The sequence below is a fragment of the Nematolebias whitei genome, chromosome 2, assembly GCF_014905685.2.
Source record: "Nematolebias whitei isolate Nwh7 chromosome 2, NemWhi1, whole genome shotgun sequence".
In the NCBI taxonomy this organism is placed as follows: domain Eukaryota; kingdom Metazoa; phylum Chordata; class Actinopteri; order Cyprinodontiformes; family Rivulidae; genus Nematolebias; species Nematolebias whitei.
Window position 1 is genome coordinate 15,506,929 of NC_056499.1, and position 22,018 is coordinate 15,528,946.

Below are 22,018 nucleotides of genomic sequence, written 5' to 3' on the forward strand. Positions count from 1 at the left end.
AACATGCATGTTAGGCTGATTGGCAACTCTAAACTGTCCCTAGGTGTGAGTGAGAGAGTGAATGGTTGTTTGTCTCATTTTTCTGTATGTGGCCCTGTGATGGACTTGCGACCCGTCCAGGATGTACCCCACCCCTCGCACAGTGATTGACTGCGACCCGTCCAGGATGTACCCCACCCCTCGCACAGTGATTGCTGGACATGGGCACCAGCGACCCCTGTGACCCAAAATGGAATGAGCGGGTAAAGATTATGTGTGTGTGTGTGTGTGTGTGTGTGTGTGTGTGTGTGTGTGTGTAGCGACAAGGCCAACCAAAGTGCTTTACAGACAGGACAACAGATAACACACAAAGCAAAATACAAAATGAAGTAAATCAGAAATAGACATAAAAACGATGCAGATAATGACTAACTAGTGTGAAGCATACAGGTTCAAAACACAGATCATCTGGTGTTGAAAGCTACTGAATAGTAGTGGGTTTTTAAATGGTCTTGAAAAACGTGAGGGAGGGGGCCTGTCTGACAAGCAGAGGTAACTCATTCCAAAGTCTTGGTCCTGCTACAGAGAAGGCCCTGTTCCCTTTGCGCTTAAAACGAGTTCCTGGAACTGTGAGGAGCAACTGGTCGGCTGACCACAGGGAACGTGGTGGGACATACGGTTGTAGCAGATCAGAGAGATTGGGTGGGGGGGCGCGAAACTGTTCAGCGATTTGTAGACATACATACGTATTTTGAACTGGATTCGAAGGTGAACCGGTAACCAGTGCAGTGAGGCCAAAACTGGTGTAATGTGCTCTCTTTTGCCTGTACTGGTTAAAAATCGGGCTGCTGCATTCTGGACCAGTTGTAGTCGTGCAATGGAGGTCTGACTGATACCAAACAGGAGTGAATGGCAGTAATCAAGCCTAGATGTAATGAATGCATGTATTATTGTCTCCAGGTTATTTTTGGACAATATGGGCTTCAGTTTAGACAGCTGCCTCAGTTGGAAGAAACCTGATTTAATGAGACGCGCTGGTGAAGATTTTCAGTCATCCAGGACATGGTAAATTCAAAAACGTAAAAGTAAAATGCTTAAAGAAAGAAAACCACAAAATGGCAGCACTTACAAAATGTATTATGTACAGTACTGTACTTAAACTGCGAGAGAGCGAGTCCGTGAAAAACAAACCGTGAAGTAACGAGGGACTACTGTATTTTGTTAAATCACTGAAAGGTTTGTTGAGTCAAACGTGAAACAGAACAAGAGGACATAGATCACACAATCAGCCATTTTTATTGAAAATCTTTCTCCATCCGCCATCTTTGATTCATCGTCCCACAGAAGTCAGACTTATTGGCTCTCCTGGTGAAGACAATCTTTACACACTTCAAATTAACTGAGTAATCAACTTTTTATTCAGTGACAAAAACAAAAAAATGATTTTATTTCAGTGAAACTAATTGGCACTTTGTTGTCTTTTTGGCACAAATTCAGCACACTGTGATTCTTCATTTCTTTTTACTTTAGTTAATACACATCTGGTGGCAATTAACTTGAGTTTTGTTGAAATTAAAACAGAAATTAAATGAACCTAAGACAAAAAATTATAAAGAAAATCTTTAGCGTGGAAACAGAGAGTTGCTGCTTGCTTTCTTTCTTTAAATCATCCACACCAAAAGCCAAAAGTTACGGGGCCATACTGGAAACACACATCAGTGAAATGAGTGGATTTTCTTTTATTTGTGACGCACATCAAGCTGGAGAAGGTGATGAGCATCACTGTCGAGATGTTCAAGGCAGCAGAAAAAAGACGTCTCACTTAACGTCAGGGTGAAGTTTTAGGTCGAACAATTCCAACGATTTACGTTTTAATTCAGATCGGGTGTTATCGTCACAGAAAGTTCAGATTTGGCTGCCGCACAGTGCTAACCTCTTCCACCCTGAGGTGCTGAAAGGATGAAGGTGCTGTTGTTGATATCACGTCTGTCTGTCTGTGAGCGCCATGATGTTTACCTGTTGGTGTGAGGATGAAGGAGGACAGGGAGTTTTTATGCTGCACGTCTCAACATGTTAACGTCCAGAGTTCAGGCTGATCTCCAGCTGCAGCACATCATGACGGGGCACAGCCGAGGCAGACGGAGGCCTCCTGCTCTGTTTTGTTTGGCCACTCCGACTGCATCCCTGCAGCTCGGGGTTTTCTCTTTCTGCGGGCGACTTGTTTGACACGAGCAGTTAGGGATGCTTTGGCCTTTCTAGCTTCATTAAGGGCTCGGCGGTGTCTGAGTCACTGTGATGCTTCCTCTCTCGTGGAAGCTCGACTTTACTGCAGCGAGTCCACGACGGAGAACGCATGTAGCCACACCTGGGGAGCATCGGCTGGTGGGACCCTGTGGACCAGACACACAGGGATGAGTTGTACAAATAAATTCAAACGAGCTTTGTTCAAAGAAAATATAAATTCAAATGAAAAATATCACAGACAGGATTGAATGCAGATTTTATTTCTAAATCGTAACACTGATAATTTATTTTGACTCATAAAATGTGACAAAGACTGGCTCCGAACTTCTAAAGCTTTTTTTTCTTACAGCTGAGAATATAATTAAAGTTATTTTAAAGCAAAATGTGGATTTGTGTTATAATAAAGCAGAAATAGATACAGAGAAGATCAAGTGAGGTTTTTAGACACAACTTAAAACTTCCAAACTTTCTACTCAATGACAAAAAAATAAAATGTTAAAACCACAGATGAATTATTTATGACGTTAATTAAACGTGTCTAAACAAACTCTCTCTCTTTTTTTTTTTTTTTAGTAATTATGCATTAACTTCGAAAAGATCAAAATAACATTTTAATTTCATTTTATTTGCATGTGAATTTGGGCTACAAGGACCTTTTTTTAACACATTTCTTTTACATTTTGCATGTTTTGTCAAATATAGGCTCCTAAAATACTTTTAAAAGCCTTTTCATTAAATGATAGGAGTGATAAAGTCCAATTTAAAATGCGTCTAGAACTAAAATTTAACAAAACTACATGTTCCTAAATGTATACATGTGAATAAATTACAAACTAAACAAAAGAGAAAGAAAAGAAAAATAGGACACTTATTCTTAGAGAATGGAAAAAATAAAGCTATTTATATTTCAGGTTTATGAAAACAAAAGGTAAAATAATAAAGATGGAGATTTGATGACCACATGAAAACAAAGCACATTAAATGTAGGCAACAACTTGTGTTAAAATATGGGAGAGAATAAAAAAGTACAGATTTTACTGTCTTTTACTCTCAGAATCACTATAAACGTTCGTCTTTGTCCAGAAATGAGGCAAAGTTCTGTAAATCCCTTTTTAAAAGAGACTTTTAAACCACTAAACATATTTAAGAAATCATTTAAAATATATTAAGATTCCTCCTTCTTTTGCTGTTTTATTTATTGTTTCAAAAGAAGAAACATCTACAGGAACATGGAGCCTCCTCCTGATTGACTGGACATCTCATTGCTTTCAAGGATCTGAGGTTATTGCTGTTTTAATCCACTTGGTGGTGGTATTGAAACAAAGCTGCAGTGAATGACTGAAAGAAAAAAAGGAGCTGATTTTCACAGACCAGCCCAGTGTTTGGTCTCTACAGTAAATGCTCTTCTGAGTGGCTGGCTTTATAGAAATCTCCCCAAATCCAGACCAGATCCTGCCAAACGACCCAAACTGAGAGGCAATAAAAGAAAGAAAGGTGTTGAAACAAGACAAATATTAATGTCAGATTATTAAATATTTCTGAATGTTAATTAGATGGATTCATGGCTCCTCAGAACCAGGCAGGGCTCCATGATGACATGTGCCATGAACACCTGCCCATGTGTTTATTTGCTACATGCATCTATATTTAAATAACTGAGCGTTTAACAGCTGAGCATTTCTCATGTGTCTCCGTTCAAAACTCTCCCAGATTGAAATATTGATCAGAATAAACTTAGAAAGACACGTAAAACACAAACTCGGACTCTTCACTCCCTTCTGTTACAAGCGTTACATTTTCTGCCTTAAATTTACTTTTGTCCAGCAGTACTTTTTACTTTTCAGAGTGTAGTCTGAATAAAATAAAGGTACCACTTTACAATAAGGCTCCCCTTATAGATGGCTAATAAATAGTTTACAGATATCCAACATTTTTCAGTCAGGTCATCTGGACAGGTTCTTTTTTTGTTTGTTTGTGCTGAAACGTTTCACCTTTCATCCAGAAGGCTTCATCAGTCAAGGAAACACACAACACAAAACTGATTCTTCCCCCAACAGCTTACTCTAAAGTGGAACAAACCAGTTATGTTGATGCTAAGATGGTCTCTTTGGCACGCCCCCTCCTCCGTTGCCGGCCCTCTTCCTCATCGACAGTCATGTCAAACTAGTTCAAAACAACAAAGTCCATGCTCAATAATCCAGGTATACAATCCAACATTTTTCAGTCAGATCATCTGGACAGTTTCTTTCTTTTTTTTTTTTTGTGCTGAAACATTTCACCTTCCATCCGGAATGCTTTAGCACCAACATAACTGGTTTGTTCTACTTTGGAGTAAACTGTTGGGGGAAGAATCAGTTTTGTGCTGTGTGTTTTCTTGACTGATGAAGCCTTCTGGATGGAAGGTGAAAATTTTCAGCTCAAAAAAAAAAAAAAAGAAACTGTCAGATGACCTGACTGAAAAATGCTGGATTGTATACCTGGCTTATTGAGCATGGACTTTGTTAGTTTATAGATATGTTATTAAACACTTTATAAATCATTAATAACTACTTATTAAGTATTAATTCTGGTAAGGGTGAGAACGAGACAAAACTGACCAGTTTCTTGCCAAACAGTGAGCCATATCTGTTCACCTATATATTTCATCAAGAGTTGTTATAGTGAACATTTCACAAGTTACTACCTTGTAAGCACAATACGCATTTATAAACTTATTTTTTAGAATATAATATCAGTTGTAGATACTTATAACGCAGTGCTAAAGTACAGTATTATATGTTAAAGAAATAGGTTTACAAATGCTTATTGTGCTTACAAGGTAGTAACTTGGTCTGAAATGTTTAATATAGCAACTCTAGATGAAATGAACAGATTTGGCAAGAAACTGCAAAGTTTCGTCTCTCTCTTTCACCCTTAATCAGAGTCAGAGTTTCTTTATTGTCATTCGCACCTCATGTGGTACATGTGGTGGAACAAAATTATGTACACAGGGTCCCAGTTACATCCAACAATAAAATGTAAAAGAAAAACAGTAATAACATCTAAGATGTGAACTAAGAAAAACATCAACTAAATATACACTAAGCACTCATAACATAAAAACATCACGTTGAACATCAGCACAAACATGAACATGAGTCTGTGTGAGCAGATGAGCACACATGAACACATCAACATTGAAACAGATCAGCAGCAACATGAAACAGATCAGCAGCAACATGATGTGATTTTTCACAGAGATTATTCTGGTTAGAGATCCATGAGTCTAACAGCCTCAGGGTAGAAGCTGTTCCTCATCTAGTGGTTCTACACTTAATGCTCCTCAACCTCCTTCCTGAGGGGAGTGGGGCAAAATGTGTGTGTGCTGGATGAGTGGGGTCTTTTATGATGCAGGTGGCTCTCTTCCTGCATCTAGAGGTGTAGATGTCTGTGATGGTGGGGAGGCTGACTCCAACAGACTTCTGTGCAGCCTTCACCACTCTCTGCAAAGCTTTTCTTTCTGCAGCTGTGCAGCCTCCATGCCACACGTTGATGCTGGAGCACAGGATGCTCTCCACTGCACACCTGTAGAAGGAGGTGAGGACTGAGCTTCCCAGACCAGCTTGTCTCAGCCGTCTGAGGAAGTAGAGTCTCTGATGAGCTTTCTTGATCATACATAATAAGCACTTAATAATGATTTATAAATTGTTTATAGAGGATTAATTATCTATAAACTATTTATTAGCCGTCTATAAGGAGAGCCTTACTGTAAAGTGGTAACAAATACAGTTACTGAATCACTGGATCCAGCCTGTGAGGCGCAGGAGGAACGTGACTTAAAAATGTTGCTCTCAAATGAGGCTTATGCTTCTAAACATACAGCTGAGGCAAAACAAAAGATGTTGAACTGCTGCTTCACCTGCTCCTCACTTCTTGTCACATTTAGGAAAAAAAACCCCACATGAAACGACTACACGAAAGCTTATACACATCACTTCATGCACTCCACAGACTCACTAACACAAAGTATTTGTTCTGCTCATCCCGAGCTTGTGAAGCAGGACAAAGATTTACAAAGATAATGACGTTTGCAGTCATTAGGGCGGCTGTGGCTGAGTGGTTAGAGTCCTCCAATGCGAGAGTTGGGGGTTTGAATCCATCAGCAGTCACATGCTTGAGAAGTGTCCCTGGGCGATACACTGAACCCCTCATTGTCTCCAATGTGTGTATGAATGTGATAAAGCACTGATTATTCTATGTATGTATGAGGGGGTCAATGAGGCACAGATTGTAGTGTAAAGCGCTTTGAGTATCTTGATCAGACAGAAAGTTGTTATATAAGAACAGTCCATTTACCGTTAAAAGGCTGGAGCGGTCATGAAGGCAGCTGAATCAGAATTGGTCAAAGGAGAAGAAAACAATAAGGTGATGCACGTGTTGTAGGATGAAATGTAGCAGAAGACGTCACTTCACTACATCGTGCCACCAACAGCGGATAAGAAAAACATGTTTTCATCTTGCTGACTTAGGTGTGAACAAAATTTGTTTGCAAGAGCTTCTTCAGAGCAAATGGCAAAAGCAGAACTTCTTGTTGGACAGAGCAGAGTCCCAAATCATTCAATGTAACTCAGTCAACTGTGTGAAATAAAACAGGGAGAAAAGGTTCAGATCTTTTCTCTGTTTTTTTAATCTAAATCTAATATTTCTTCTTCCACAAAGCAATAACCAACTCTGAAGCAACTCCACCTCGAATGTCAACGAACAAACAACAACAAATTAATAAACCAGAAGCACAGCAGCGTACGGCCGGCTGTGTCCTCAGTTGCATCCCGGGTATTGTTGGAAAGACAAAGCGCTGCCTGTGGTGGGTTTTCAGGGGTGTGCGTAAACTTTACGGCTCATCAAGCTGAATAAGGGATTAAAACAAAGAACAAACCAGCTTTCTTTTGTTCAGGGTCTGTGGAACTGGCCTGAAAGGAAACCAAATGGGGGTTTATTCTTTGCTCCAGACTGAGCAAATGAGCATCAAAACACAAACAGATAACGTTAATATAAAATATGTTGATTTACTTAAAGACAGAAACTGGGAGATAAACTGGGCCAAACAAACTGGACACGTAAAAAGGAATTTCTTGCATTCTGATAGCGTTTTAAAAAGCTGGAAAGGGAACAGGCTTTGTTTCCAGAGGGGGAAATCAATTATTTAGGAGCCTGGGTTCATCTTGAACTCAGCCACCCGTCTTTAGCTCCTCGCCTCCTTTTAGCCGTCGCCTCAACCTCGACATGCACTCCCTGTTTCCGTTAGAGCTCACACATAGCAGCGTCGTGCTACCTGACCCACATTTACATAAACACAAAATAATATATGTTAACAGCAGCCTGAGTCAAACATTTGTTAAAGTTAATTATACAGTCTTTTATTCTATGCAGTTAGCTATATATGGGAGTTTGTGTAAAAAAAAAAAAAACAGCATCAAGATTTTCCCACAAACAAATAATTCACTGAGGTAAATTTATTAATCTTTGTCAAAATATTCTGTTTGATCATTTCCACTGTGACCAAACCTCTGCACTGCTGGCAACCTTTAGAAGAGTACCTCTTTAACCTTTCGTGTTCTTTCATTCAGTCGTGACATTGAGGTGCAGCAGCTTTTTGTCCACCCCGTAACATTTACACATGCAGTGGCCTGGTGCAAAAACTGCTGAGACGGCCATTTTCCTTTCTGAAAATCATAAAGGTTGAAGTGTGTGTGTGTGTGTGTGGGAGGGGTAGTCTTTAAAACAGCTCACTCTTAAAGGTTTATTTTTTTAAGGTGCTGCACCGGGTGTCACACTAAAAGGTAAAAACCCTCCAATACAAGGAGAAGGGCTGTTCTCGGATGGCACGCACATTTTTATTCAAGGGGAAAGTACAAATAAGTGTTCAGCTGCTCATTCTGAGGTTGTGTATGTTAATAATTAACAAGAAAAGCCAATTGCTTTCCTGAATGTGCGGTTAGTTGTTCAGAAACATTTAACATCTTAGTGAATCTGTGCTGTAGAAACCTGCTGAATGCAGGATGTAATGATAAACAGATCAGCTGAAGTTTAGCTGCTAAAGAAAAGCAGAAGATCATCAACAACAACAAAAACTAGAGAAATTGCATTTCCTGTAAAATGCAGTGTGAATGCTTATTGCTGAAAAATAGTTGAAATGTAGCTGAAATGGAAGAACAAGCCCAAGTTAGCAGAAAAAAGCAGAAAGAACACACATTTGCTGAATTGGGTTTAAATAAGGGCAGCACGGTGGCGCAACTGGTAGAGCTGCTGCCTCTCAGCGAGCAGGTCCTTGGTTCAAACCCCAGTCCAGGGGCCTTCTGGGTGGAGTTTGCATGTTCTCTCCGTGCATGCGTGGGTTTTCTCCGGGTACTCCGGTTTCCTCCCACAGTCCAAAAACATGCATGTTAGGCTGATTGGTAACTCTAATTGTCCCTAGGTGTGAATGAGAGAGTGAATGGTTGTTTGTCTCGTTTGTCTCTATGTGTCCCTGTGATGGACTTGCGACCCGTCCAGGGTGTCCCCCGCCCTTCGCACAGTGATTGCTGGACATGGGCACCAGCGACCCCCGTGACCCAAAATGGAATAAGCGGGTAAAGAAAATGGATGGATGGATGGGTTTAAATAAGCAGAAATGAGCGCAAAAAGTAGGAAATCAGCTAAAAAAAGCTGAATTTAGGGGGGAAAAAAAACCTAAAAAGTAGCTGAAAAGGAATAAAGAAGCTTAAATTACCAGAAGGAAGTGTGAGCACATTTTTGATGAATTAGGCTGAAAAAAGCTGATATAAGTGCAACAAATTTGGAATTAGTTGAAAAAGCTAAATTAGCATAAACCAGCTAAATAGCAGCTGAAATAGCAGAAAAAACTGAAAGTAGCATAACAAGCTGAAGCAAAAAGAAGTCAGAAGAAGCACAAAAATGTTGTAGTTAGCAGAAAGATTCAGAAAGGAGCAAAAAACAGCTGAAAAAGCAGCTGAAATCAGCGGAAAGTAGCTGAAAAAATTAATACATTTGCACTAGGAGGCTGAAAGAAGCTGAACCAGAACAAAATGTGAAAGGAGCAGTAAAAGGTTGTAAACAGATCGAAAGATATAAAGGATGTAAAATTAGCTCAATTTATTTTCTATGAGGAAAAAAGTGGCAGATAAGGCTAAATGTTTCAAAAAGCTAAAGTTGCACCAATATCAAAAGTCCCAGCAGGACTGTTCTGAAAGAGCAGTCTAGTTTATGAACTCTCCAGGAGCAATGTGAGATAGGTTGGCCTGTCCAAAGTCAGCGGGGAGGCCAAATTCAGATAAACAATTGTTTGGGCCGCCAGACTCTGATTTCTGTCTGCCTTCATCTTCTGCTGGTACACTCAATGGCAAATCCAAACAGCCAGAATTAGTGGACATTCCGCCCAGTCCGTGCTCGATTTAACATACACCAAGAGTGAATCCTTCATGCTGGCGACTTCCAGGAGCCGCAAGTGGCCTACGATTCCCAGAAATTGCGTCCAGCTGTGGTTGAGCTCGTTAAGCATATGAGTCTGAGAGCTCGAGGCACAAATTAATCCATCACATAAGGCTGGCAGCTTTACCCTGGCTGAAACTACTGCGATGTCGTCCTAATTTGTCAATATCCTAGATATCCGCCAATTTGAAAAAGCAGAAACCCTGTTATCATAAATCCAATAATGTACACATCTTCTACATCCTCCACGGACAGCTCAGATAGGCAGAACATCTTCCACTCATTCCAGGAATCAATGACATACCCAGCTGCATGGGTCCGTTCAGGGCATGAGGGCTCTCCAGCACCATGTTGTCTGGTGAAAAAAAAAATAATTGTGTTGAAGGACCAGCTGATAAAATCCATAATAGTTTTTGATTTGGAAGATGTGTAAAAGAGAGGCTCTGAGGTTGACTGGACAAGACAGCAAAAACGCAGGAGGGAGGGAGAGAGGATAAGAGCGACCGTTTTCGTCGAGAGCGAAAGAGAGACTTAGAATTTAGAATTTGTTTAGAGTTTAGCTCAACAAAAGTTTTCAGATTTGTGAATTTTAGCTCATTGTCCTCTATTTTCCTCAAGCAGTGTTATTTTCTGCAGCAACTAGATGTTCACCGTCCACCACCTATTCAGCACGAATCAGACAAAAACAAAGCAGAACGTGGAGCGAACAGCTGAGCAGCTAGTGCTGGAAGGTTTTTGGAGCATGAACTGAGCAGATCCTTGCATCCACAGGAATGATGAAACAAGGTGTAAATAATGAGAATAGCTCCAAAACTGCACATCGAAGCAAAAACATTTCATCTTATCAGCACCAGTAACTCAATTTAGTGACTGTGAAACAGAAGTATTACAAAAACACAAAGGCACTTGGAGCTGTATAATCTTTAATTGAACCGTAACTCAGACTTAACTCAGACTGTGTTGTGCTTTCATCAACTAACTGAAAGCAGAGAAAGAAGAGACGGATTCTGCTGAAGAGGAGTTGAAGAGGGACTGTGTTGTAGAATGGAAATAATGAAAAATGCTGTTTTTGTTTTGGGGGGGGGACTGTGACGTTGGCATTTTAACTTTATTTTCTGTGCAGAACAAAATCCTGCTAGTGTAAGTAAATACAAACAATCCAGAGCAATTATTTCTCCATAAATGTGATTTATATCTCTTGTTAGCCTGTTCACTGCTCTCAGCCACACGGGGCAATATTAAGTCACATCTGCAGATTTTTCTCTTTTTTTTTCCATTAGGAGAAAAATACATGCAGAACTTTTATACTGCTGTAAATCAATTACAGTAGCATTTTTCCCCCTTTAGCTTTTTACAAAGTACTTGACAAGTTTAGTCTCTTATTTGCATATTTTCTCAGTGACAGCAGAGCTGCCGTGCAAGCTGCTCGCCGACCTTCAAGAGCAAGTGGAAGGACACTTGGGCAGATAAATGCAAATGAATCATAAGACGACCATCTGAACTCAAGCTGCCTCCTATCATAGAACAAGGAGGGTCGAGTGTTGAGCTAATGTCAAATGCAGCATCGCGCTTTTCTTATACCTTCAAAGTAAAGAAAAGAGGTTGTTTTTCAAAGAGAGACTGATTTTTAGAGATCACGAGTAAAACGTCAACAGTATGAATAAGAAAAGGCTCAAAATGTTTCCAGCCCTTTGTAATACAAGTGTCAAGTGTAACAACAGTCTGACCACAAATACTTCCCTGTTAGTTAAAAAGCATCACCAATCAATCACATTCGTATGTTTTGCTATATAGAAGCATACAAGTGAAGTGTTCAGATGACCTTTTTGATTATTACAACTCAGCAGGCGTCCCTGGGATCCTGCTGGAACATAATGACATTAAAACCCCATAACACACACACACACACAAACACACACGGACACGTTATGTTGCTTAAGGATGCTGTATCCCTACGCTGACTTTAAATAAAACACAAACCCACAGTTTCTTTTTTCATTTTATTACTTTTGGAAATGCTTCCCTCAGCAGTCAGATCAGTGCTGAAGCTGCAAAGAAGTTTAAAAGTGATCACACTAATAATAAAGTTGTTCATAACAATTGCTTGGGCATAAGCACTTTGGTTGGCCTTGTTGCTGTTTTAAGTGCTATATAAATAAATTGGTATGGTATGGTATAAATTAAAACATGTAGGTGATAAAATAACAGAAGCCACAGTCTATAGATTCACTGTGGATTAGAGGAATCTTTAAAAATGACACGTGTACACACTGTTTGCTCTTTTTTTAATTAAATGTACATGTTATTTTTACAACAGAAGATAATCTCTGTTATTTATTCCATGATCTTTGTTGCTTACTGTAACAGACATTTTATTTAGGAGGTGTCTTACCTGCTGGGGACTGATTGTGGTTTTCCTCGTCAGAGTCAGGGAAGACTTCAGCCAGTTCCTGGTCAGACATGTCAGTCAGCTCAGTCAGATCCAAGAGGTCAAAGTGCACCTCCAGAGACGACACACTGCTCAGCGGTTCTGTCAGAAACAAAACAGCACGTTTGAGTGCCAAAAAATAAAAATGGATTTATTGCTGATGCTAGTGCTCAAAGTCTCATTAAAAAAGAGAAAAAGATCGTTAACAGCTAATGCAGTTTGCTCTTCAATCTCTGTTGTAATTAGTTGTAGTTTTTTTTTTTTTTTTTGCAGCGTTTAAAATCAAAGTAAACTTACTCTTTTATTTATTCCACTTTGTATCAGCGCACCCAGTGACCGAAGAACGAAGACAAAGATGGAGCGGAATATTATCACTCCTTTAACATGCATTGATCTAATTAATTTGTCTCCTGTCTTGGCTGTAACTGCTCATTTGAACACAGGCTTTCTCCTCAGCATGCAAAACTCTGCTGCTGCTGCAGACATGCAGCGTGCACGAATGTGCATGACTCAGCATTCCAACAAAGCCCCTTGAGAAGATGGAGTTTTTATGCATTGAATCTATATTAAAATTCTATCAAAGACTATAAACTTCAAACGTGTTTGCTTTCATCAGCGAAGGACTTTTATGTAAAAGATGGACCAATAGCAAGGAAAGCAACTGGAGATGTGATCAAGGTGTGGTAGTGGTACAGCCTCTTTTTAAAGCAACTCACCAGCAGAAGAGACTAAACCTCAGTCTTGTGCTGCTCTTTTGTCTGCTGCACTTAAATCCCCATGTTCCCCACCAAACAGACCAAATATTGATTTACAGACGACAATTCATCATGCTGAGACAGCAGAGAGTCAATGTGCCATGTGTCAAATACATCAAGGATGCTCAGCACTGGGTGTGCTGGGAGATATGGAATAAAAACAGGGGTGCAATAACAGAAGAGTGACAAAAAAGTAACAATATTAAGACATTACATTTCATTAGAAGCTTAACTAAAAAAGTACAACTTTCAGTAGTTGGAAGCAACAAAGACTCGTTTTAAAGAAGAATCATTTCAGATGACTCGTAAATATATTCTTCATGTTCTGCAGACTGAGAGGAGCTTGTTCACAATTCAGTTCTCGCTGAGCATATTTTTGGGAGGTAAGAGGAAACTAGAGGCAAAGACGAGAAGGAAATTGTGGGGGAGGAGATGAAAGAAAAGCAGAAGAGGGAAGATGATAAGAAATGAAGGCGAGCTGACGCTTCATGTGAGAAGCTGAATGCTAAATACAGAAGAGGAAAAACAACAACTACACGACAACATCCAATTATAAAATATAAATGAGATCAGTTTCCTGCCATTATTTTTAATTAGCTGCATTATTCCCACTCCCCTACGCTTCATGTTTATCCATGTCTCCGTTTTATTCTTTGCCTCCTCCATGTTCTCACTTTTTAAATTATTGATCAGAGCATTTTCAGTCAGAGGCAGCGGCGCTAAAACAACTGCTTCATCCTAAAAAAATATATATTAATATATATATATATATATATATATATATATAAACCCAACAAAGACTCACTGAAAAGTCATCGAGAAAGACTCCTTTAAATCAAGCTGCGGAAAAAAAATTGGTGCCTGAAACTAAAGTTAAATAACGACTACCTCGGCTTTTTACAGCAAGCGAACTCAAAGCAACACATTTCTGCTCGTTAACGATAAAGATGGAAGTTAAAATAGGAAAGGATTAAGAGCAGGTTTCATTTGGAGGAAAAAACAAGGAAAGCAGAAGAGATATGATTTCTATGTTGGATATGTGCAATCTCCATCGCTCTTAGATGTGCCTGATGTCAAGTGACCACTACGGTGGCCCTGAGGTGTAAATGAACATTTGAAAAAAAAAACTGAATTACATTAAGGCAAAGTGAAAGTGGATGGAATCACATTTGAAAAAAAAAAAAAAATCAGAATTACATTAGGCCAAACCGGAAGTGTTCTTTTTTTTCCAGTTAATAAAAAAAAAAAAACATTTATCAACAACATAAAACAGAACAATGTACAGTACACACACAATGGAGGTACAGTTAGCAGGCTAGACTTTAGCCTGTAGAAATGGAGAGCTATGTTTTGTTCAAGTTTAAAGAAGATATGACGCTGAAAAATCTCAGCAGGATCTTCAAGGTAATTAAGTTTTGTTGACATACATTTTAGTTTTACATTTTAGTTTTACTGGCACGGCATAATACCTAGCCTGCCAACTGTAACTCTGTTGTGTGTGCACTGTACATTGTTCTGTAGTTTTGTTTTTTGTTGTTAATAAAGTTTAAAAGAACACACACACTCACACACACAAAACAAACAAAACAAAACAAAACAAAAAATAAAAAAAACACCACTTTTGGTTTGGCTTATTGTAATTCCGTTTTTTCAAATGTAATTCTGTTTTTTTTTTGTTTTTTTAAAATGAGTTTCCGGCCACTTCCGCTTTGGCCACTTCTGCTTTGTTTGAATGTAATTATGTTTTTTCAAATGTTGTGTTTTTGTTGCGTTTTTTTGAAATGTGATTCCGTTTTTTAAAATGTTGTTCATCTACACCTCAGGGTCACCTGGGGACACCTTTCAGAAGATCACACAACTATATTCTCTTAGAGGATTTAAGCAGGTTAAACAGGAAGCAGCTGATTACTCAAAGTAACATGAAAGTCTTAGTGAAGCAGGATTTACTCTCTTTTATTGAGTCTGTTAATAATGTTTTGTGTAATAGTGTTTGTTTAAAATTTTGCTATTGACTATTTAGAATCAACTTTGTCTCTTTGTTAGCAAACTATCTCATTACCTACTGGGTGGATTTTAATGAAAATTCCCAGAAATAATCATTAGATGTACATGAACAGCACACTAGCATTTGGAATCAACCCAAATCAAGATGATTGTCACAGCAAATCAACAATAGTCAACATAAAATGCTTATAACTCAAGTCAATTGAGCTAAGATTGGAAGTGGCAGTAGCTGAGAGTATTTCACAGCACGTACTCTGAGTGTCATATGTAATATTATATGAATTGTAACAATTTTTTCAAGGTTTAGCCAAAGCTTTTTTCTTTTTGTAATATCATAGTCACTATATAGTGTGGTATGAGGTAAACATGCAGCTGTGGTAATGGTGTTTATTATCCCGATGCACGCTCAATGATCCAGGTAGAAAAATCTAAAACAGGTAAGTCAGATCCTCTGGATGGATTCTTCTTATTGAAATCTTCTTACAATGCTTTTATTGCAAGTATTACTCAGCCCTCTGTGAATAGCAAGCGGCCATCAGGGCACTAATGTTCAGTTGTTAGGCTGATGGTCCTCCTTCATCGTGTGAACAGCTAGTTCTGGATGTCAACAACAAACTGGTTGATCCACTATGAGAAGGTGCTATTTATAAGACTGAGTCTAGTGCAGCTCCTCGGACTGAAGAAGTCTTTTGGATAAAAGATTAAACATTTCAACAAGAAGAAACCGTCCAGAGGACCTGTCTTTACCTTTTTAGGTGTTGAATATGGTGATAATGACATCTGTGGTGATAAACTCACATATTCTGTCATCACAATGCTCACAGTAGACTCCATATGGGAACTGTATGATTTTAGAAGAGTGTGGTCCTTTTGAATATCACATTTTTATTTTTTGCTTGTGATTTGTGTTTTCCCTTTTTAAGCATTATTTGCACGATTAAATTAAATAAACATATTTGAAAGTTAAGCTATCAAATAATAAATATATCTTTCATATAATGTGCAGCTTTAGTATAGATGCCAGTTTTTCTGGATTCTGGTCCTTCACTCACCTGTTTTCAGACAATAATCTCCCTCTTCATATACCTGGTTTTCCTCAGTCTTTTGTCAGATCCTGTTAGTTCCCTGCAGAGCCTGGTCATGTCCTGCTCTGCCTTGTTTTTTTTATTTTAATTTGAAATTCAGCAGTCATGATTAAAGTTGCCATCATCCACCAGTCTGCTGCTGGCCTGTGTTTAGACTCAGTTCTGCTTTTGCACATTTATGACATTTAGTGGAAAAGGTGAGTCTTATGCAGTTTTAAAATTTAAAAAGTAGTTTTTTTTTAAGTTATTTTATTTTGCATCTTTGAATAAATGTTACAAACGACTTAGCGACAGAATAAATATGCAGCCCTTCGAGTAATTTTATGTCTGTGTTATTCTCAATTAAGCTGGTTTGGTCTGAATTTAAATCTTTAAGAATTACAACAAACACACAAAAGAGATGATTTCACTGAACAGTTTTTGATTAGAATAGGATGCTAACATTTTGTAAAAGCTTGCATTCAAACATCAATGTTTCTTTTTTGCTGGTTTCAGACGTTCTTTCTTTATCTTTCTTGTCAAACACTATCTGCAGAGCTGCCAGGTATCAAGGCTAGTTAATGGGTTACATGTAAACACAGACAAGGATGTTTTTCTCTCGATAAGCTGTCTGATAAAAAAAAAAAAAAAAAGTTTAGTTATTGAATGTGGCCTTGCTCTTATGGAGCCCCTGTATTTTCAGTTTCTGGTGGCCTGAAGGCCTGACACATAAAGACAAGCCTCTGTGTGCCTTAGCACAATGAGTCCTTTCAGATGAAGCTGTTGCAGCGAATGTGTGGCCAGAATACTCAGTTTAGACAGTGATTGTTTGATGGAAGCCTAAACCTAAAGATGAACCAACAAACAAAAGGATAAGCTTTGATTCATGGGACACTTTAATAAAACAATATATTCTTGTTCATATCTTATTCTGTTATCATGTGCTAGCTCAGGGATTTTCCCACTAATAAAAAATAAAATAGAGCACTTTTTTCCCAGCGGCTACTTGAATGTTCCCCAGTGTTTCTTTCTCATTTGGCTTCTTCTCCTAACACTTACGTCTCTTTTCAGTGATGTGGAGCAAGCTAGCCGTGTGCCCGGACAACGTGGCCTCCTCCTCTCCTGACGGATGCTGGAACAGCTCCTTGCACAGATCGCCGGAGCTGGACGGCTTCAGCAGCTTCTGGATTTCTTTATTGGGCTCTTTAATCACATAAACCCAGAAATGGATTGAAAAAAAAAAAAAAGAAACAGAATTAAAGGGAAAGCTATTGATCCCAGGATTAGACTTTTCATAAAGGATTAGATGCTACAACATATTGCTCTGTAAGCTCTAGCTTCAATTAAGCACAAAGCATCACAATCGTTCGAGCATGCAGACACACTGAGGTAATGATGGGAAATGAAATTCAGGGATTTTCAGCACTTAAAAACAACTTTTTAATCATCTGCCTGAATCCACTGTTAGATATTTTCACACCAGCCTCTCATCAACCCTCTGGTTTCTACAACACCATCAGCTCAGACATTACTGCAGACTGAGGGTCTTTGTAACAAATTTCTGCTCTGGTCTAAAGTCCAATAAAGATTAAGCAAATTTCTCTGCAGATTTGGGGAAAATGAGAAGCAGGACACAGAAACAACAGCTACATTATGAAGGTTCAGTAAAGAGGAACAGAAATCAGAAGAAATATCTCAAAAAGTCCCCGTCCTAAAGACTCAAGCAAACGTTTTTGATTTTACTTGTCCTGCTGAACTACAATTTAAAAAATAATTTGAAAACCTTTCTTTTCTCTGATTCACACTTTAATTCTTGCAAACATTGTAACACGTTTTGTATTTGATTTCTCTGACTTGAGGGTCTGCAGGTCATGGAGTGACTGAACGGTGTCACATGCTAGCTAACTCCTAAATCATGCCACAAATTAGGAAGATATTACGAGTAGAAATAAAACAATAATGATAATGAGACAATTAAAGGACTCAGACAACTGACAAAGGGAAGAACCTTGAACTGGTCAGTCTTTAAGTTTCAACTACTGAGCCTCTCAAAAGAACTACATCCTGACAGCATGTCGTTTCAGGTTAAACTATTGCCTCGATGATGGACTCTGCATGATGAGATCAGGGACTTTAAAGCCTTCTAGGCATTGTGGGAAATTCCAGCAGCTGACATGCTCCTGGAAAGGTAGATGGATGGGACAGATGGTTGGTGTTTCAATAAGACTTGAGACTTTAGTAGCTGTTTAGATTGATATGCAGCATTACTTCTATCATAATAAGCCTATATCAAAGCGGTTACAAAATTTAAGTGTCAATATGTGCATGCAAATCTTTTTAACAGAAACAGATTGTTTTTATGTGTTGAGAATGATGAATTTAATGAACTTCTTTTGTTTCTTTTCTTTCTATTAAATGAATGAATAAATGAATAAACTGAATAAATGAATGATGCAGAAATCGATTGCTCTGGTCTACAATGAGAAGTGATGAAACATTTAAGCCCTGATGTGACTCGTTTCTTTTAAAATTACAATGTATCAATCAACAAATAATAAGGAGAGACTCAAAGGCTTCTTTGTGAATATCATAGAAATCACGAGCCTTTTTAGACACCACATCTTAATCTGCAACACTTAGTGGAGGTTTTGGATCGACGTGTCAATCATTAGTCTTATGTCCGTCTAATGATTAGATGGACCCCATCTCTGTCAAGACATTAAATGAGTCAGTGTGTGTTGGATGGAGATGAGAAAACCACTGAATCACACTGAAAAGGTTTTGTTGGCATACGTAAACACATTCAATTATTAAAAGACAAGCTATCATTGAAGGAAAGCATGTCGTACACTACCTGTCATGGAATTTAAACTAAAAGCATCTTGTACTGAGAAATCTTGGAGTTATAGACATTTTGGTCAAACTTTGTAAAAATAACTTAATTCACACTAGCAGAATTATCACTATAGTTACTATTCAGACACATCCATCCATTATCTTTTACCCGCTTCATCCATTTTGGGTCACGGGGGTCGCCGGTGCCCATGTCCAGCAATCACTGTGTGAGGGGCGGGGTACACCCTGGACAGGTCTCCAGTCCATCACAGGACCACATGGAGACAAACGAGACAACCATTCATTCTCTCGCTCACATCTAGGGACAATTTAGAGTTACCAGTCAGACTAACATAAAGACCCTTTCCAAAAAATTAGAATGTCATGGAAAAGTTGTTTAACTTCCATAAATTCATTCAAAAAGTTCACCTTTAATATGACAGATTCAGGGCCCACAATTTAATAGATGTCAAGTATTTATTTGCCTATTTTTACATAATTTGGGCTTCCAGCTCATGAAACCCACAAAAACAGGATTTAAAGAGTTATTACACATTTGTTACAGTGAGTTGTTCTAAAGGGATATTGTGAGATCTTGAGACGTAATAACACACATACTACTACACACTAATATTAACAAAATATTTATTTGACTAACAGAGTTAAAGCTATTTTTGTGTTGATTAATGTTTAGCTGGAGCAGCCATCTTTAAATGTGTTGAATAAAAATGATGGTATTGTCCGATGATTGCGGTCACTAAAATCCACCCAGCAGTTCATGAAAATATGCAAATAAATACAGAAAATGACACTGATTGTTAGCAAGAAAAGATTTAGCAAACAATCTTACACAATGTGTAGTACTTTGACTATATAATTCAATTCAATTTATTTATATAGCTCTTAGTCACAACAGAAGTCGTCTCAGGGCATTGAACAGAAACATTAATATATAAAAGTAATAATTTAACAGTATTTATCTGAGGAGCAGACTGCTTTGAGTTTAACTCCATCGCAGAACTCTCATCTTGAGCAAGCACAAAGGTAACAGTGGAAAGGAAAAACTCCCTCATGAGGAAGAAACCTTTAGCAGAACCAGGCTCAAGACAAGTGGTCATCTGCTTCAACCAGCTGGGTTTGAGAGGAACAGATACACAATGGCAGGTCAAGAATCACATGTTAAGATACAAATAATATCAAATGAAAACTATTAAATTTTAACAAATCATTTAAGTAAATGAGGTCAATTTGTTCTCCAGTAGTCTAAGCCTATAGCAGCATAACAAGCCAACCCTAACTATAGGATTTATCAAAAAGGAAAGTCTTAAAACTGGACAATGTGTCAGCCTCATGGACGGAAACTAGAAGTTGGTTCCACAAGTTAAGAGCCTGATAATGAGGATCAGCTATTACCACAAAAATGTTGGTCAGCGTCTGTAAAACTGGCTCAGTTGTAGCCATTTTTGTGTTTTCTAATGGCTTCTGTGGCAGCCATCTTGGATTGGAATGATTACAAAGTGAATCAGTTGTGGATGAACATCCAATGATTGATTTCTGAGATTTTGTTTTAAATGTATCCACGAGAGACAATGCCACGAACAAACAAGCAAACATACCCAATGTAAAATTCAGCTACACTGGTATATTTGTGTTTCATTACTAAAGAGAGCTGAAAAATAAAACATTTCACACATCTATTCAAAACTACTTGACACAGGCTGTGAACAACATCTGAAAATAGAAAGAGCCTAAAATAGCCTGTCTTCACATTTGCACTTTGAATTGACTAAGGCTTGATGATGAACTGTTTGATGCTGCTGAAACAAAGTCTGAGGAGACTGTAGAAGAACACCAGTAAAGCTGCATTAAAACTGTAAAATATGTCAAGATGGAGGAAATCAACAGAGAACAATATGTATGGAGCAATACTTTTCAAACAAATCACAGCTTCAGTAATTCATCCAAAATGATCCGGTATGAAGGAGTGATGCGATGTAGTGTGGGAGTAGAGCAGCTTTCTGGTGGGCCACACCAGATGGCTGCTGCCATTTTTAATTGCAGTATGTTCTGATTGGTGCATTTCTGTAACACGGGTGATGCGTGTGTCAAAACCAAAGCAGAACTTTTTCTGATTTCTTCCCAAAGATGAGCACAGAGGTCAGGTGATAGCGATTGATTTCATTCTCTGCTGAGGAGCCGAACAAGCTGGAAAAAAACAGCAGCTATAATAAACGTTTACTGAATATTTAGACAGCAGGGTGGGTTTTCATTTCTATTACTGTCTTCATAAAATATTTGATATATCCATCCACCATTACTACTCACTGCCAAAGGGCGAATGTTGGCATTGAGGGATAGTGATACAGTTTTTGCACAAAAGTTGTGCTAAAATTTGATGTAGTAGTAACTGAAAGTCATCCCCAACACACATTCTGATCGCGGCATCTTGTGATATAAAAGATTGCTTATAATGTTATTTTTAGGTTCGACCAAAATGGCCACAAGGCTGTCATTTCTCTTGAACTCTGGCATGAATGGAAGTGAGCAATTCAAAGAATGCTCGGTCTTTAATTGTGTTTCCATTTTGATTTCATGGACAAAAAAATATATATTTTCTCATGTATTGGATCAGCTCTGACGGGACAGTTTGTTCATGTTCTCTCTGTTTTTATGGCAAATGAGCTGCAGTGAAAAACAGAATACAGTAGCTGTTTGCCTTTTGTTTGCTCCTTTCTGCAGGGGTCACCACAGTGAGAAACTTGGATGAACGATAAGGCAAATGTTAAAATACTAACCCAAGACCTCTGGAGGGAAATGTGTGAAAAGACAAGGTCAGAACAGAGGGGCTGAAAATGATCAACTCTGTAATTATTGCCATGAGGTTAATTGAGTTTAGCCACAGATAAGCAAATCAATTGCTGTTTAACATTATGGCAGAGGGAGAGGAAATGAACGCACCTGTTCACATAAATGTTTTATTTTAGGCAACATTATACCATCTATTGCTTTGATCATTTATTCACACCAAACGTTCGTCTTGAAGCTGCTAAAAACTCGTGTGAACATAATTAGATCTAAAGATCTGATCCTAATTATGTATGTTTTAAAATACATTTATTAAAAATAGTTTTTGTGAAAAAAACAACAAAAAACAACTAACCAAGTGATCATGTAACTGTTTGTGTCTCTGTGTGTATTTATTTGTCTGTCTGTTTGTCTATATATATATATATATATATATA

The 22,018-nt window shown here is 38.3% G+C and overlaps 1 protein-coding gene across 1 annotated transcript in view; it reads right to left on the reverse strand.

Moving 5' to 3' along the window:
* Positions 1–1,279: 1,279 nt before the first annotated feature.
* dbndd1 (dysbindin domain containing 1) overlaps positions 1,280–22,018 on the reverse strand; it is a 22,322-nt gene continuing 1,583 nt past the window's right edge. The window contains exons 2-4 of the mRNA XM_037697391.1: positions 17,001–17,144; positions 12,083–12,220; positions 1,280–2,369 (exon numbers count right to left, since the gene is read on the reverse strand). Coding sequence (XP_037553319.1) covers positions 2,215–2,369; positions 12,083–12,220; positions 17,001–17,144 — 437 coding nt within the window. The 3' untranslated portion in view covers positions 1,280–2,214. The remainder of the gene's footprint in view (positions 2,370–12,082; positions 12,221–17,000; positions 17,145–22,018) is intronic.